This window comes from Cydia splendana, chromosome 7 (assembly GCF_910591565.1).
Source record: "Cydia splendana chromosome 7, ilCydSple1.2, whole genome shotgun sequence".
In the NCBI taxonomy this organism is placed as follows: Eukaryota; Metazoa; Arthropoda; class Insecta; order Lepidoptera; family Tortricidae; genus Cydia; species Cydia splendana.
In genome coordinates this window covers 18339209-18355658 of record NC_085966.1, presented here as the reverse complement: position 1 = coordinate 18355658, position 16450 = coordinate 18339209, and the positions used below count along the sequence as shown (strand labels likewise).

At 37.2% G+C, this 16450-nt stretch overlaps 2 protein-coding genes across 3 annotated transcripts; one reads left to right on the top strand and one right to left on the bottom strand.

Moving 5' to 3' along the window:
- Window positions 1–875: 875 nt before the first annotated feature.
- Window positions 876–12509, bottom strand: LOC134792245 (CTP synthase). Of its 2 annotated transcripts, XM_063763508.1 has the most exons (11): window positions 12162–12509; window positions 11901–12071; window positions 11017–11234; window positions 10037–10066; window positions 9033–9197; window positions 8503–8624; window positions 7761–8015; window positions 6644–6936; window positions 5089–5317; window positions 4208–4296; window positions 876–996 (listed from the first exon to the last, which is right to left on the bottom strand). In XM_063763508.1, exons 1-11 carry the CDS (start codon window positions 12334–12336, stop codon window positions 896–898), a joined length of 1848 nt encoding a protein of 615 aa, XP_063619578.1. In that variant the 5' UTR covers window positions 12337–12509; the 3' UTR covers window positions 876–895. The 2 variants fall into 2 exon arrangements, with proteins under 2 accessions (XP_063619578.1, XP_063619579.1); XM_063763509.1 differs by lacking the exon at window positions 10037–10066 and having other exon boundaries at window positions 12162–12506.
- A 309-nt stretch (window positions 12510–12818) lies between these two features.
- On the top strand, window positions 12819–13913 carry LOC134792244 (U1 small nuclear ribonucleoprotein C). Its single transcript, XM_063763507.1, has one exon. It carries the CDS (start codon window positions 12938–12940, stop codon window positions 13427–13429), a length of 492 nt encoding a protein of 163 aa, XP_063619577.1. The 5' UTR covers window positions 12819–12937; the 3' UTR covers window positions 13430–13913.
- The last annotated feature ends 2537 nt before the right edge of the window (window positions 13914–16450 follow it).

The window sequence follows — 16450 nt, the reverse complement described above, 5'->3', positions numbered from 1 at the left end:
AGAGTGAGACGCAATGACATTGGACAAAGATATTGGACGGATGGAATACCACCCTTAGTTCGCTGTTCGCAACGGCTCGACCACGACTTGCGCTGACCATAGGTAAGAGTGAGAAACAGCTATCCGACTTTTCGTTCCCACCAATGGCGGGACCGTAATAGTAAGTGCGTCTTTGGCGACATTTGGATGCACTTTAACTATACTCTGTCAAGCAATTTCCGTCAGTAGAAAAGAGCGGCACATTAAAAAAATTTAGACGCAATGGGTTATCGTCCCATCCCATAGAATATTTGAATGTCGCGCCTTTTCTACTGACAAACTTATTTGACCGGCTATATGCATGCTTTTCTATCAACAAACTTCAGCTCAATTCAGCTAGCGTATTATAAGGATTTAGTCAATATAAAAATTAGTTACTAAAAAAATATCCTTAAGCTTAAATTATGGCTTACGTGCTACACGTATTCATGCATAATAGAAAATAAAGTAATCGAAATATTTCTGTGGCGTCACCAAAATTAAACACTATATGTTATAAATGCTTGATGAACGGAAATCATTATGATATGCATAACATATTAATTCGAAAAGATTATTTATTATTTAATTTTGGCGAATGTCAAATACTATACAACATAATACATAAGTACTAAAAATATTTCGCTTCAGTATAAAACATTAGTAATAAGATACATTTTAAGTGCCTGCTTTTAGCTTAAGTAGTGTTACAAACTAAAAATCCATATTATGCTGTATAATATCGACTAGAAAACTTGAACATAAATGTAACTTCTCAAAAGTTAAGCTTATACTAAGTTTATGAGTCGTGAACGGTTAAAAAAGTGATTGATTATTTGTGAAACAAAAATAACTACTTAAACATAAGTAACTTAACTTATTTAGCTACTCCATTAACCTGCTTCGGTTTTCCATTTTCAATAGTTGTTTTTTCTTCTGTTAGGCTAAGAGATGAGAGGGATATGTCGTCTTCTTCATCTGTAAACATAGAGAAACAACTTTATAAGAAAACAAATATAAAATATTTCACCACATACTTGTGTTATAATAGTTACTGTCTGTGCTGTAGGGTACAACAGTACCTAATAGTAATATTATCAAAACTAATATATCTAAAGTCTATTTCAATAGAACTTGCTAACTATGTAAACAAACAAGGTAACTTTGTTTTATCACTGTTTCTCTTTGAATTTTCGCACCACCTCATGAAACAAAATTAGGGCTTGCAATCCGGATATCCGGATAACCGTTTTATCCGGATATCCGTCCGATTTACTATCCGGATTTAGATGAGGTTGATATCCGGATAAAACGAATAATTCGAATAGCATTTATGACAAAAATATCAGTCATTTTTTTTTTCAATATTTCAAAAACGTTGAAAGTCATAACGTAAACGATGTCGGTTGATTTATTTCTTTTTTTTTTTTTTAATTTATTATTTAGCAGGACCTTTATACCCTTGTATACATCGGCCCTATCATGTCCGTTTCTTATATCTCCAGAAATTATGCCATTTACATCTATATAAGTGGTCATTTAAAATTAAAATAATTATAATCTATTTGTTGAGTATAACTTCGGCTAATCTATATGCCATTTGTGCCGTGTCCGATATTGGGTTGCTAAGGATGTGTATAAAGGCACCGATGTCGTATGGCATTAGATTGGCCGACGTTATGAGCGCCTCCCTAAGGGCGCGATTTCTACTACACTCTACAAGTATGTGATAGACATCTTCTACTGATCCACAGATATCGCAGTTAGGAGAGTCGATCTGTTTCATTAGAAACCTAAATTTATTGAGGGGCACGTGACCAGTTCGCAATCTATGCGCCGTTACAACAGTTTTTCGACCCATGTTAGCATTAAGGCACCAAGGAATCCGCGGAGGTTCACTTGCTATGGCCTTGTACCAAATTCCTTTTACTTTAGAGCGTTCCTTAAAATATTCTTTCCATAGCAACTGGGTTGTGCTCCTATAGCGGCCAAAAACTTCCAAATAAGACGGTCTAATGATCGTTTCCTTTCCATCCACTGCAGCCCGTCTAGCCAGCCGATCACTGCAGTCGCACTGTGCTATTAATGTGCTTTAATAGAAGGATTTTTTCCAAGATTTCATAAACAGTAGGTACCCCTCTGTGTCCACGGATCGATCTCGAAATGTGTTGTAATGCGCTCTTACTGTCTGAACATATTACTACTTTTCTAATTTGTCTGTTAGAAATATAGGAAAGTGCTTGCGAGATTGCAACCAATTCAACTGTCATCACACAAACATTTCCTACAACCTTAAACATGTTATCCCGGTCACATAAAGGATTACGTGGGTCAAAAAAGCGGCTCCTTTTCCAAGGGGACTCTTAGACCCATCTGTGTATAAAAATTGCCAATCCTTATACTTTAGACGTAACTCCTCCAACACATTATATTTAAGACAGTTATATTCATAAGTATTTTTAGAGTCCCTTATGCAGTCTAAATTGGAGGTAACCAGAGTGTTCACATCTATATTTGATACCCACGTGTTAAGAGAAAACATTTGTAGGCGGTCAGGTGAGAATATGGTCTCGTCTGCAAATTTATTTCTTTATTTGGATAAGTTTTTACGGTATAAAACTGTTTATATAAGTATTACTCCTTGATTGCCGACTACTCCCTTATTTTCTTAAATATTTGGGAACAATCTTATGCAGACCGATCTAGCTCCGTAAAATGTGCAAAATAACTTTGAAATTTTGAATGTACTTGTACCGTGTTCCTGACAAATGCACTGCACTGCATTATTGTTAGCGTCTGAATACATTATTAATAACGTGCGAACAGAATTAAAATGGGTCCAATGGAGGAGAACGTCGGATGATATTGAACTGCTAAATTGAACGAGATGCAGTAGCTGTTTAGCAGATATGATAAGAAAGTTGTAGCATTCTGCATTTTGAATAAATCTGTAATGAAAACCTTGATTGAGCTTAAATGCAATGTAATATGTCAACAAAAAGAGACTGTCTCAACAGTTAGAAGACGTATTCGATTCTCTAAATATCATCAAAACCACGGCCAGTACTATACTATATGCCAATAAGACAGATTTCTTAACTGAAGAAGAGTTTGACTACTAGTAATAGTAGTAATTTGTATAATTCATGGTTGTAATATTGACATGAAATAACGCCAAATATCGCGTGATCATATGAAGTCAATTAAGAAATGAATTTCACAGCGCAGGCTGCCAATATTAAGCGGAGGGTTGAAGTATCTCCATAAACTATAAATTTTTACATATATAGTTAAAGTCGGCCGTTTGCGTTTGCAAAATTGAAGCAAATAATACGGTTCTCATAAATAAAAATTGCCGAAGGTTGTTTGTCACAGTAAAGCTTCAACGAAAAAAATTTCGAAGTGAAATTCGGACAATAAAATTTCGACGAAAAGGTAGAACTCCTATACCTTTTATACGTAAAATTTGGTTCTATTACACATTTTATAAAGTTAATGTGAGTTTTGTTAAATAAAAAGCAAGTATTCAAATTATCCGTTTTATCCGGATAGTAAAATAGTTAATATTCGAAATATCAAGATACAAAAAATGGGCGGATATTGCAAGCCCTAAACACCATTGAAACCATACACATATACACTATTGAAACGGTCCGTTCCGTAAAATACATAAATATATAACTGTATCTAGGATATTTAAATAAAAGTTTAAAATTGGTTCATAAGTTAGGTTATTAGGACCTGATGGAATGACGGTTTTGTTTCTTTTTTTTAAATTCTACAATTGTATATGATGGGTAGTGTTGTGACTAAAGTTTGTGATATAAACCCGCTATACACTACCCAACCCACGCTCTGTACGTACCGCCGCGGTTATAAAATACATCAATACATCATTCTTAAGTACTAATATGTCTTCTGATCGTGATCAAACAAATTAAAAATAAGTAACTACTTGTTTTTTACTTTTGGTATTTTATTGTTCGATATGGTTTGACATTAGTAAAGTAGTAAGTAGGAGCATTGCCCATCACTAGTAAATTCATCATTCAGAGACAATTTCAATATGGCGGTTTGTTTACATAGTTAGCAAGTTCTATTGAAATAGACTTTAATAGTAATAGTTACTGTCTGTACTGTAGGGTACAACAGTAGAAATGAACTTAAAACCTTAACTTACAACACTCACCAGAACTGACGTCAGACAGGTTTCTGGGACTCAGGCGGCACCCTTTAGACATGTAGTTCTTGAGTTTACCCAGCGACGCGAGTATTAACCTGGAAAAATACAAATTCTTGAAGTTAAAATGAAGTAATTTTTCACGCAAACCATAGTTTCAATAATAGTAGATTTAATTTGGTCACATCGGAAGTTGTGTTATAACACCTCGAGTCTCGCCGATGTAATATTGTGTCGGGAGAGTTACCTGTAAATCCTAACCACGTGATTTCATACAAAATATATGAAGTCTAAAACCCCGGCTTAAAGTATAGATTGAAAAATTCCCGTTTCCAAAATAGTATGTCTAAAATTGTATATTATTATGCCTCGAGCCACTCGATGTACCTCACCTCGTACCGGTGCCTTATGTGTATGTGTGTGTGTGTGTGTGTGTGTACTCACCCAAGGAACGGTGGACTGGGCGATAGCGGGCGCGACAAATACTCCGGATGAAACTGCACCGACACGTAGTACGGGTGATTCTCGACCATGGCGACCTCCATACGGGTCTTGGTCTCGTCTTTGCCGACGAATCTGAGTCCGCCGGCCTCGAGCCGCTCTATGTACTTGGGGTTCACCTTCTGCCTTGTGTGTATGTATGTGTAACTGTGTGTATATACACACCCAAGGAACGGTGGACTGGGCGATAGCGGGCGCAACAAATACTCCGGACGAAACTGCACCGACACGTAGTACGGGTGGTTCTCGACCATGGCGACCTCCATACGGATCTTGGTCTCGTCTTTGCCGACGAAACTGAGTCCGCCGGCCTCGAGCGGCTCTATGTACTTACTTAGGGTTCACCTTCTGCCTTGTGTGTATGTATGTGTAACTGTGTGTATACTCACCCAAGGAAGGGTGGACTGGGCGACAGCGGGCGCGACAAATACTCCGGATGAAACTGCACCGACACGTAGTACGGGTGATTCTCGACCATGGCGACCTCCATACGGGTCTTGGACTCGTCTTTGCCGACGAATCTGAGTCCGCCGGCCTCGAGCCGCTCTATGTACTCGGGGTTGACTTCGTACCGGTGCCGGTGGCGCTCCTCGATCACGTCGCGTTTGTATAGTTGAGCTAGAAATAAATTTAAAATAGGTTATTGGTTGTGTGAATTGAAGGAATTGAATGTGTAAAATTTCGTGGGCTCTAATTGGTGCACATAACCGCCTGTCATAGTAAAATTTTCGCGAAATGTAATTGTCTAGAAAGTTTCATATATAGCTCTCTGCTGCACAGTCTGTCGATTGTGGTTGGTGGAAGTGGCCCTAATTTTAATGGAACTAATTTATTCAATAACAAAACTTATACAAACTATTATTAAAATTATGTATAAACTAAATAAATTAAAACTAGAACTAATAAAATAAATAAATAAAACTTACTCACCTACCTTAGGTCCCCCAGATCTGTCCCCTGCGGAAGGGTGCCCATAAGGCTGGCTACATTCCCACGCTGAATAGCTATGCCTATTCTTTGGCCTAGGAATGAGCCAGCCACCCGTGGTTTCCAATAGTCTTTTTTTTAGGCCCTTAAAAAGATTGTGAGCGTCACGACACCACGGCCCCAGGGTCTCTACCGCGAACGCCGCAAATATGTGGTTGTTTGTAAGACCAGCATATTTGCGGCGTTTTAGGGTTTCAGCCGCTGCCGCCGCGTCGCCAGCTCTCTGAGACGTGGCGACTAGATGGGACGGCGCTAGGGTGTCTACACATGTGGCATCCCAGATGAGCGGCCGTCCCATCTGCCAGGGGATGAGGGTTATTCCATCGGGCCTCTTGCCATCGTCGCGTTCCAACGCGGCCGGCACGCCCACGCTGACAAAGGCCCGACGGATGACATCGTTGAGGCTGGCGTGGCGGGACAGGCGGCCGGCACTCCTTCGGCAGGAGAGGCCGTGGGAGCCCAGACTGTCAACATCTGTTCCGCAGGGACAGCTGTGGGGGACAACTATTTCGGCGCCTAGGCGGAGGCCGACAGCCAGTAATTTTAATTTTAATTTTAATTAATTAATTCCAATTTGAATATACTATTGCACAGAATAACTAACTTATTAGACTAAGCTCCATATAATTTTTCCTCTTCTCCAGCCTCATAGTGCCTCCCATATCCCCCAGATGACGTTTCTGGCAAATTCGATGATAGACACTTACAGTCCAGACATATTAAGGTTGACGAAATATAAAGTGAGCCGATCTCTCGAACAAGTTTGAACAAGATCGGCTAACTTTATATATCGTCAACTTTACTTACTGCTATTTAAGAACAAACTACTTAAAGCCCATACCCCCCCCCCCTACCCCAACTCCAAAGCGTGTCAAACTGTCAACCCCAAGTAATTAAAAGCGAGGCAGAAAGCCGAGCTGCGGGAGTGCAGTGCTACCAAGAGTTTTACCAACTTACTTATTAGACTAGGCTCCAAATAAGTCTTCCTCTTCCCCAACCTCATAGTGCCCCCCATATTCCCTGGATGGTGTTCCGGCATGTCTATAACCAGTTTATCTTCGCACTGCGGATTCACTTCTGTACTATTAGCCCCCTTCAGACCGAGGACGTTTCTGGCAAACTCGATGACGGACGCTTGGAGCCCGAGACATATGCCTAGGAAGGGTTTTTGTGTTTCGCGGCACCATTGGCAGGCCTCGATCTTGCCTTCCATGCCTCTTTGGCCGAATCCACCTGGGACTATGACGCCACTGTGAAGAAATATGTTAATTAGTAACAAGAAGGTAAAAAAAACGTTAACCTTTTGAACGGCTTGCCACAGACGGCACAGACGGCAATTGACATCAACGCAAAATCGTGACAACGACGCCAAAGACGGCATTAAACGTCGATCGTTTTTTTGATGATAACCTACTGAAAAACAGCCCATTTTTAGGTTGGCATTATTCATTCACAAAACTAAATTTTACCTCCGTGGCGTCAGTGGCACGGCAAATGGACGCGCCGTTTGGCGTTCAAAAGGTTAAAGTCGATGCCATTAGGATTCGGAAGTTTTCTGTGTCTAATACGTAAATTCGGTACTTTCTTAAGTATATAATCACGGTCTAATACAATTGGAATAATTCATTGCTGCATAAAACGAGTTGCTCTTAGGAAAGTGCAACACGTTTGAAAACAATGAAAACTGTAAATAGTAAATAGCGCCACCTACAACAATGATGAGGGACCGCGTGCGTTGAAGGGTCTGCCATCTTGTGGCCTGAATCAGAAACATATGTGCATTGCCAAAGCAAGTGCTACCATCTACCGTTCTGGTCGGTACGTTTCCTTGTGCATAGTAGGTTCTACCTTGTGGGCTACATCGGAAGCATAAACGACACATTTACGCCTCGCGCCAAAAATCTGACGGCTCATATGCTGCTCCCTATAGTTCATGCACGGGGCCTATACATATGTACGAGTAGGTTCTTTGTTAGTATTTTATATTTACTAGCCTCTGTTAACGCCCTTGCTTTCTTTGGTACATCCTAATTTCTGCTTTGCATAAAAGAAACTTGTAACATGTTTTACTTACTCGCTTTTGCAAAGATCCTGCCATGCCTTGTGATAGCTAACCGGGTCGTCAATTTTCGTCTGCCGCTCCAAAGACACAGCTTCTATATAAGTCAGATTTAGTTTGCTGCTAGCAGCGATACAGGCATGTTGTAAGGCTTTAGTTACACTTGCGTAGCTGTCTTCTAGTTTAGTGTATTTGCCAACTAAAGCGATGTTGACTTCTTTACGTAAGTTGTCTACGCGTTTGGCTAGATTGCGCCACTTTTGCATGAATCTGGAAAATAAAAGTAGTTTAGAAACTAGGTAACGTGAGAACCGTTAAGCTATTGTTAAAATGTGGGTTAATGATCTTGCATGGTTTAGTTGCCTCCTTTTAAGTCGTTAACGATAACCCGATTTTGATGTATTTTGGCATGTACATTTACATTTCAATAGATTGATTGACATATATAATTTTATCCACACCCTGTGGAGGAAGCGTAAATGAAAACTATGCTAACACGCGAATGAAGTAAGTGAGATAAATGCAAGAAGCAATAAATGTGGAGACCTGCCTATGTCTTTGACCGCTAAAGACGTCAACTGACGCGTGCGACAATGTCAACCTTAGTGCATTCTAACAAGTTTCACGATGACGCCTCGAGCACGATAGGCGTGGCGTTTAAGGGGTAAAAATCACGAAAAATTCAACAAGTCTATACTTGTTCCCTATGTTTTTCTTTTTTTTTCTTTCTCTATTGGTAATTAGGATGTTTGCTAACCTGCCAGGCCTAGGCATCGAGATGTTGAGCTGCAGCCGCTCGTTCAGGTATGTGACGACGCCTTGCGCTTCCATCAGGAGAGGCACGTGGTATACTGAAGTCAAGTCGTGGATGCAGATTACCTAAACAATTTAAATAGATTTTATATACTAAAGAAATGCCTCCCATGCCAGGGGTAATTAGATAGGAGAAATATATTTACAAAAATAAATATATCTAGTGGTTCTGAGATCTGTTTAAAGACTTCGCCATTTTAAATAAATCATAAAATTAACAGAGTAAAAACAAAATAATAAGCTTGTTCACAAAATTTCACGAGAATGGGCTGAAAAGAAAAACGCAAGCTGTTAAAGGAAAAAGTCAGCGTACGAAAGAAACCTGAAATGGAGACCCTTTGCTTGCACACCATATTTTTTTTTAAAGTTACCTATAATATTACTTACGTGAGTTGTATAATTTTACAACGTACTGAGATGAGATATTGTTTATAACAAAGAAAAAAAAAGACTAAGAGATGGTATTTATTTCACCTGATCCGGAGCAACGTGGCAGAAGTTAGATATCTTCTCCTTTACGGTGTGGTTGATGGGCTTCTCGGAGCGACACAGTATCAGGTCTGGCGACAGGCCAAGACCACGCAGTTCTCGCACTGAAGACTGTGTTGGCTTCGTCTTCGGCTCTCCTGTTGATTTTGGCTAGAAAAATAGAGAATTACTTTTATAGGTCTTTACTATGCTCAGATACTCTTTATGACATATGATGATATGACTCAAGAGGCATAAAGATCAAGCATTTATGGATCAGCCTAATCGTATCTTGTGCTTACATAGTGTTATGGTCTTACATTTTGCTGCATCAAACTCTTTAATTTAAAAAAAAAGCTCTTGGTTTGATCCTTCGTACAAAATAAGCATATGTTCCGTGACTTATGTAGAAATAATATTAATGTAATCAAGGTAAATGGAATTTAAATTCTAAACATATACTGCTCTTTTCTTCTCTATTCTCTTCATGAAATGAGACTGTAAATATTGTAACCATGTAAGTGAATGAGGGGAAAAGCAAAGGGTTAATGTATTTAAGGCAACTCACAAAACTCACAATATCATATTTAAATAAGATGAATCGTTTTGTTTAGTGAAGTATAAAAGACATCTATGTAGGTGTTGTTCAATTTTTTTTACTACGCCTACTTTTAGGCTCTGACATTAAATAAAAAAAATAACATGAAGAAACATTTATAGATAAAAAATAGAATTATTTAATTTTATATTTATGTGCTTGTGTTTAATGAAACCATAAATCAAATGATTGAACAAATAATGTAAGTATGTATACTATGTATAATATTCATATTTAAGCCAAATAATATTAACACCACACCTATAATATAATACTAATCTCCTTATACCAAACTACATCTACTTGGCACCAAACAATAAATTCAAAAATAATTATCTAACATGTGTGCAAGATACAAAATCCAAATACATAATAAGTGCAAGTGCATGCCAATGCCAACATTAAACTTTACTTGTTGTCCAAAAGCAGCAAATGGCCGTGTCTGGGAAAAATACAATTTAAACATAGACTATTAGCTGTGTAATGTGTTTTAAGAAATGAATTACAATGTACTTAATTAATAATAATAACTTCATGGCTGACTTCGGCCATGGAGACTGCTGTCAACTTCATTGCTGTCGCTGGTGTGCTTGCAAGTGGCTGATGTAGCCGATTTTAAAAGTTCGCGAACATTGCGGGCATGTGAGCACACCATTAACATAGTTATAGGGTATTGCTGCAGGTGGTCTGGCTTTTATTCTTTCACACTTGGCATCAAGCTCTAAGCGCCGCCGAGATTCAAAATAATAATTAATATTCATGATGAGAAACGAAACTTTTATTCTGTATAACTAGATTCAAAATAAACAGCAAAATTTAATTCAAGCTTTTTGCACCTAGTGTTAGCATCACTCTATGGTCCAATTTATTTGGGAATTATACAAATATTTCCGGAATATGGCATATTATTTGCTATTCTGGCATTAGACAAGCAACATTATCATTAGTTTAACATAAAGTTTGTTTAAATGTTAGATTACATGTTCTGACAGACTGATAAAGGTGATAAAAGTTATGTTAATTTGTTTTACATAGCACCAGGTTTTATACAATAATCCTTGTTGTTTTATATGTGTCCTAAGTACAAGTGTTAATACAAAAAAAATCATTTAAAAGCCACTAAGGAGGTAATGATGACTTGATAAGAATGGATAGCCCTACAGTGCCTATTTAATGTGATTAGTGGAATTCTATGACAATTACAACAGTGTTAATCAGATTTTATTGTAAACATATTTCATAGAAGTTGATTATGTTTCTAGTACTTAGCAAAAAAATAATTCAATCTTCACAAATTACATGCAAGAATGTTTAGTCTGAGAAAAGAGATATGAAGCAGATGCACTGACGTCTCTTTTTCCAATAAACAACAAAAATATTTTTTAAACTTACCATTGGTATTAGAGATACATGAGCGCAGCAGAAGTTTTCTTTCTTCACTCGGAATTGAAACTGCCTAAAAGCCTCCACAAATGACATGCCCTCTATGTCACCGATAGTGCCGCCGAGTTCCACAATGCAGACCCGAGGAGGAGTGTTCTCTGCGGTGACTGGGATGTGGGCTACACGTTGCACCCATTCTTGTATGGCGTCAGTTATATGCGGAATAACTAAAGTAACAATATAATAAATTGTTAGATGATTGAAAATTTTCTTTTAAATATTGTTTTGTTAATGAAGGTTCTTGTTGGAACATATTTAGGTTTTTTGTTTTTATATGGAATGGATTCGTTTTTAGGCTTCTTAAACTGCAAAACGTAATTCAAGACCTAAAAAAGTAAGACAATGTTGCCACTGCAATAATTTGCTTGTAAAATAGTAAATTCCTTTTGATAAATAATCACGCTAAGATAATTTATTTATTGGTAATTTTACTCCTACAATTTAAAAAAGTACTTTTATTTACTTATTTTTACATAAATACAAGACGCGTTAGTAAAAAGTGGCAACATTTTCTTACTTTTTTTGGTCTTGAATGACGTTTTGCAGTATAGGCAATTACACTCTAAATTTGTCAAATGAACTGAGTAGATATAACATCAAAGTTTTGGGATCCCATAACCATAATGGTATACAAATCTTGCAACTATTGGTTGTTGCAACCATAATTCATTGATCCCTATGATGTAATTTTAAGCGGTTTTCTGTGTAGTTTTCACTAAAGATGTGTTGATAATTGATAATTCAATAAGACATGAAAATTCATCTTTTTAACCTGCACTAATCCAATAAGCATACTTAAGAATATATGTAGTCTCAGAATTTACGATGCGTACCCTGAACTGTTTTGCCGAGGTAGTCACCGCGGCGTTCGCGCTCGATCACCTGCTGATATATCTTCCCTGTTGTTATGTTATTGTCCCGATGCAAGGTTATGTCCAAGAAGCGCTCGTAGTTGCCAAGATCAAGGTCCACTTCCCCACCGTCGTCCAATACGTAAACTTCACCTACAAAACAAAAATAGAATGCATCCGCTGCAGCGCAGTTTATTTCGGAAGCTTCCTGCGACGCTTCAATAGGTTAAAGGACCCACTTACCATGCTCGTATGGAGAGAAAGTGCCTGCGTCGATGTTAATATACGGATCGATCTTAATAGAAGTCACGTCGATGCCGCAGCTTTTTAAAATAGTACCAAAAGAACTTGCGATGACACCTTTCCCTACACCACTTATCACTCCTCCGGTAACTAAAATGTATTTCATATCCGACATTGTGATGTTCACACTAAATCATTTGATAACGTGGAAAGAAGATTTACGACTGAACCGGGCTCCCGTTATATTATTTCAATAATGCTAGAAAAAAAAACCAATCAAATCAATCGAGCACACCAGTCACACGTGCAGACAAACTTCATTTGCAATGACATATTTCAAATACTACTTATAGCGCTTAATGAGCAGTCCGTGCAATTTCGATTAGACAATTTCCCGTTTGACTTAAACAGCTCAAGATCCTAATTGTACTGTTGAGTTTCATATCACAAAGTATTTCTTATACCTTAACAATATAACACTAAATATACCATAATAAAAACGATCACTTTTTCCTTTATTTATTCAAATCAGTCTACCTATGGCATTATTAATTCTTCGAGAAAACTAGTAAATGAAAATAATTTTAATTCTAGTTTTATTTTCGTCTAATTTGGACATTACATTATGTGAAATAAACATGGCAACACTAAAATCGATCTGTCAATTCAACTGACATTCGTGTTTGCAATGCAAGCGTTCTTTCGTCGAGTGCGATTTTAGGTTGCATTTTGATGGTTAATTACAGTATACATAGAAACTTCTAGTGTAATACAAGATGCCAAAGTATTACTGCGATTATTGTGACACATATTTAACTCACGATTCACCTAGTGTGAGGAAAACACATTGTACCGGCCGAAAGCATAAGGATAACGTGAAATTTTACTACCAAAAATGGATGGAGGAGCAAGCTCAACATCTCATAGACGCTACAACCGCTGCATTTAAAGCTGGAAAGATTGCACAGAATCCGTTTGGCGGTAAAGGTGCTGCTATTCCCCCGCCATGGGATCCCTCAGTAATGGGCCCGGGAGGACCGCGACCGCCCGTGCCTACACCAGGAGGCCCGCCTGGCATGTTGCCGCCGCCCGCTATGGGTCCCGGAGGACCGATGGCGCCTCACATGATGATGGGACCGCACGGCCCAATGCCGCCTATGATGGGAATGCGACCGCCAATGATGATGGGTATGGGCCCTATGGGCCCCATGGGTCCCATGGGTCAGATGCGACCACCGTTAATGAACGGCCCGCCTATGAACAAATAGCAGAAGTTTAAAGTGAGTGAAAGACGATAATTTAAACCACCATAACTCATTAGAAACATTGACCTGGATTTACTGACAGTTTCATTTTAACAAAGTTGACTCTAAGAATAACATTCAAAGTTTCAATGTTTTAACCCTTATTTGTTTTACCTTCATAAAATTAAATGTACTAGACAGAGTGCACAAAATGATCTAAACATTATGATAGTATTTGTGAGCACCTTGCTTTCTTCGATGCATCAGAAAATAACTGTAATTTTTATTGATAGCCCAGAAATGATTGAAAGTATTTTGTGACTAAATGATTTGATTTGTTCTTTTTCACCCATGTCTAGTAGATTTTACTAGGAGTAAGGGTAGGGGTTGACAATCTTTAAGGAAATGATGTAATTATAATTTGTAAGTCCCATGCAGCTTCCAAGCTATGGATTGCTGGTTATACAAGATCTAGGGTATCATTGAAATATATTTGTAAATTAAGTAATTTGTGTTTTTTTTACATCCCATTTTTAAGTAGTAGCAGGTAGTAGGTAAGATCCTTGTGGTTATAAAGAGGAATATTTGCAATGTAACACAATAAAATAATTATAAGATTACATTACATTACCACTGCTAAGAAAGTAGGTTGAAAAGTTTCTAAACTTTCTAAGACGGTAAAAAAAAAATTATTTCACAAGTTTCTAGAGAAAAAGACAAGTGATCAGTGGGCACAGGAGTGTTGTGACAGTATCTCATGCGTGAGGTACACTATCAATCTTTTTCTAACTGTATTAAATTCAAAATGGCATCTGCATTTACAGTTCATGCCATACTAGTTCAATTTCTTGAGTATATGCAATCTTGAAAAACTTGGCTCCTAGGGCACTGGAGCTGGACCTCAGTCACTTTTTATTTAGTGTGAGAACTATTTTGGATTTTGTGGATGTTCCAGAATGTTGTGGTTCTTAGTTAGGACTCAAAGGACTTTGCATGCTGCTAATCTGCTAAGATTAAACTTTGAATTCTTTTAATAATTGGCAAGTATCAAGTATGTAGTAAAATTATTCACAAATACAATAATTATTTATTGCTCAGTTAAATCAAATAAAACAATATTAGTCAAAGTTAGTACAGATGTACCTAGTGAATAATCTGTTCCCATCACATTTTATTTCAATTAATCTTAATTTATATATATTGATTTCTTTGTCAAAATATTACTTATGCAAATTATTAAAAAATATTTTATTGTATTATCATGTAGCTGTAACTAAGGGCACTAACAATGTTTTATGAAATTTAAAATGTTCTGAAATAAAGATTTTTTTTGGCAGATATTGATTAGTAATCCTACTTCAGTCAGCTTCAGTACTTTTTGTATTTGTACTGAAAATACGGAAGTTACCGACAAAATGAGATGGGAACACATCATTGAAAATTACAAATTAACTTAGCCAGCACAATCTTGTAAAATGTTTCTTAAAGTCGTACGGATAGTTTGTTTTCCAGGGCTGCGTCTGTCTGAATTCTGTTCCGAATCACGAGACTCCCCATACTCAGTATATATGTTCATTACGATCTCAATAAATTCAATAACAAAGAGCAGAATCATCACAAATGGTATCAATATAGTTACGACTATGCGTGCACTTTCCGCTGGTAATTTCCTACTAGATGATCCCTTGGAGTATTCCTTTAAAATCATAACAGCAAGGGAAATTTGAAGACTTGTACAAACGATCAGCACGTAGCACTGGATAAACCGGGATGGCTTATGTTTCAACATCTCGCCGATGAGTTCCGTTCCCATAAAAACATACACGGATATAATAGCCACTGGGGCTAATAAAGACTGTTCTATAGCATTTGATCGTTTACCCATTTCAGTGAAAACATATATGGTGTTAAGAAATAATATAGCCAATTTGATCCACATCCTTTTAGTTACAAAAGATTTGTTTTTCTTTTCGGATTAGGAACTTTCAGTACTTTGAAAGTACCTATCATATGTTCACCTGACAGACAGATGAATTACTTTTAATTCATTTTGGAAAAAGCTTCTTTTACATATAATAGGTTACTTAGTAGGCTTCAGCTTCAGGCATGGTCTAATAAAACATGGTCTTCCATTCCCAGAGTGACACGCGATTACGACACAATAAGATTGCCACTTTATTTCAACATAACATGTTACATGGGTACATTATACCTATGGTTAATAAGTTAAAATATTTCTTTATAATTTTATAATTTTCATTTATATGTATTTTAGCTTAAATTTTACAATAACACGTCTTTTTTAATTACTCGTTAGCAATATCTTCCGATTCACGAAAGAAATTTCAGACTTTCGGGTAATTCTGTTTATACTACTGGCAACACAGGATAGCTCTGTGGACATTTGACAATTCGGATCTAGATAACTTCATGCCCTAACCGTCATCCTTGTCGAACGCGTGTTAATTGTTATTTCCTTCTCGCTCAGTGTCAGCAGTCGCAGTGTTTTCCAAACTTTTCACGTCGTAAGCTTGGTAATTAATGTGTAACTGTGAATTAGTTTTTTAAACGTTTGTCTTGTATAGATAAATAAAGTTTAATTTAATACATTAGATTTATTTTATTTTACTATGTTTCTACATGAATAACTTAAAATTAATGCCGTTAAAGTAATTTTCACCGTTGGTTAAAATTCTCCCACATTTCAAAGTTTGAGAACCTGTAAACAGCATGATGACGTAGGCGCGTGTCAGTTAGGTCATACGCGAATCTCGGAATGGAGTACCAGGCGGAGTATATTATTATACCATGAGCTTCAGGTATCTAAAGTATCTAAACTGCAAAACGTAATTCAAGACTAAAAAAAAAGACAATGTTGCCACTGCAATAATTTGTTTGTAAAATAGTAAATTCCTTTTGATAAATAATCACGCTAAGATAATTTATTTATTACTTAGTAATTTTATTCCTACGATTTAAAAAAGTAAGTACTTTTATTTACTTATTTTTACATAAATACAAGACGCGCTAGTAAAAAGTGGCAAC

Excerpts from the sequence above, each read along its gene's own strand:
- LOC134792245 (XM_063763508.1), bottom strand. The coding sequence starts at position 12,336 with ATGTCGGATATGAAATACATTTTAGTTACCGGAGGAGTGATAAGTGGT. Across the intron at positions 6,937-7,760 it reads CAGGATCTTTGCAAAAGCGA|TGGCGTCATAGTCCCAGGTG; the intron begins GTAAGTAAAACA and ends ATTTCTTCACAG. Across the intron at positions 4,297-5,088 it reads CCCAGTCCACCCTTCCTTGG|GTTAATACTCGCGTCGCTGG; the intron begins GTGAGTATACAC and ends GTATTTTTCCAG.
- LOC134792244 (XM_063763507.1), top strand. The coding sequence starts at position 12,938 with ATGCCAAAGTATTACTGCGATTATTGTGACACATATTTAACTCACGAT.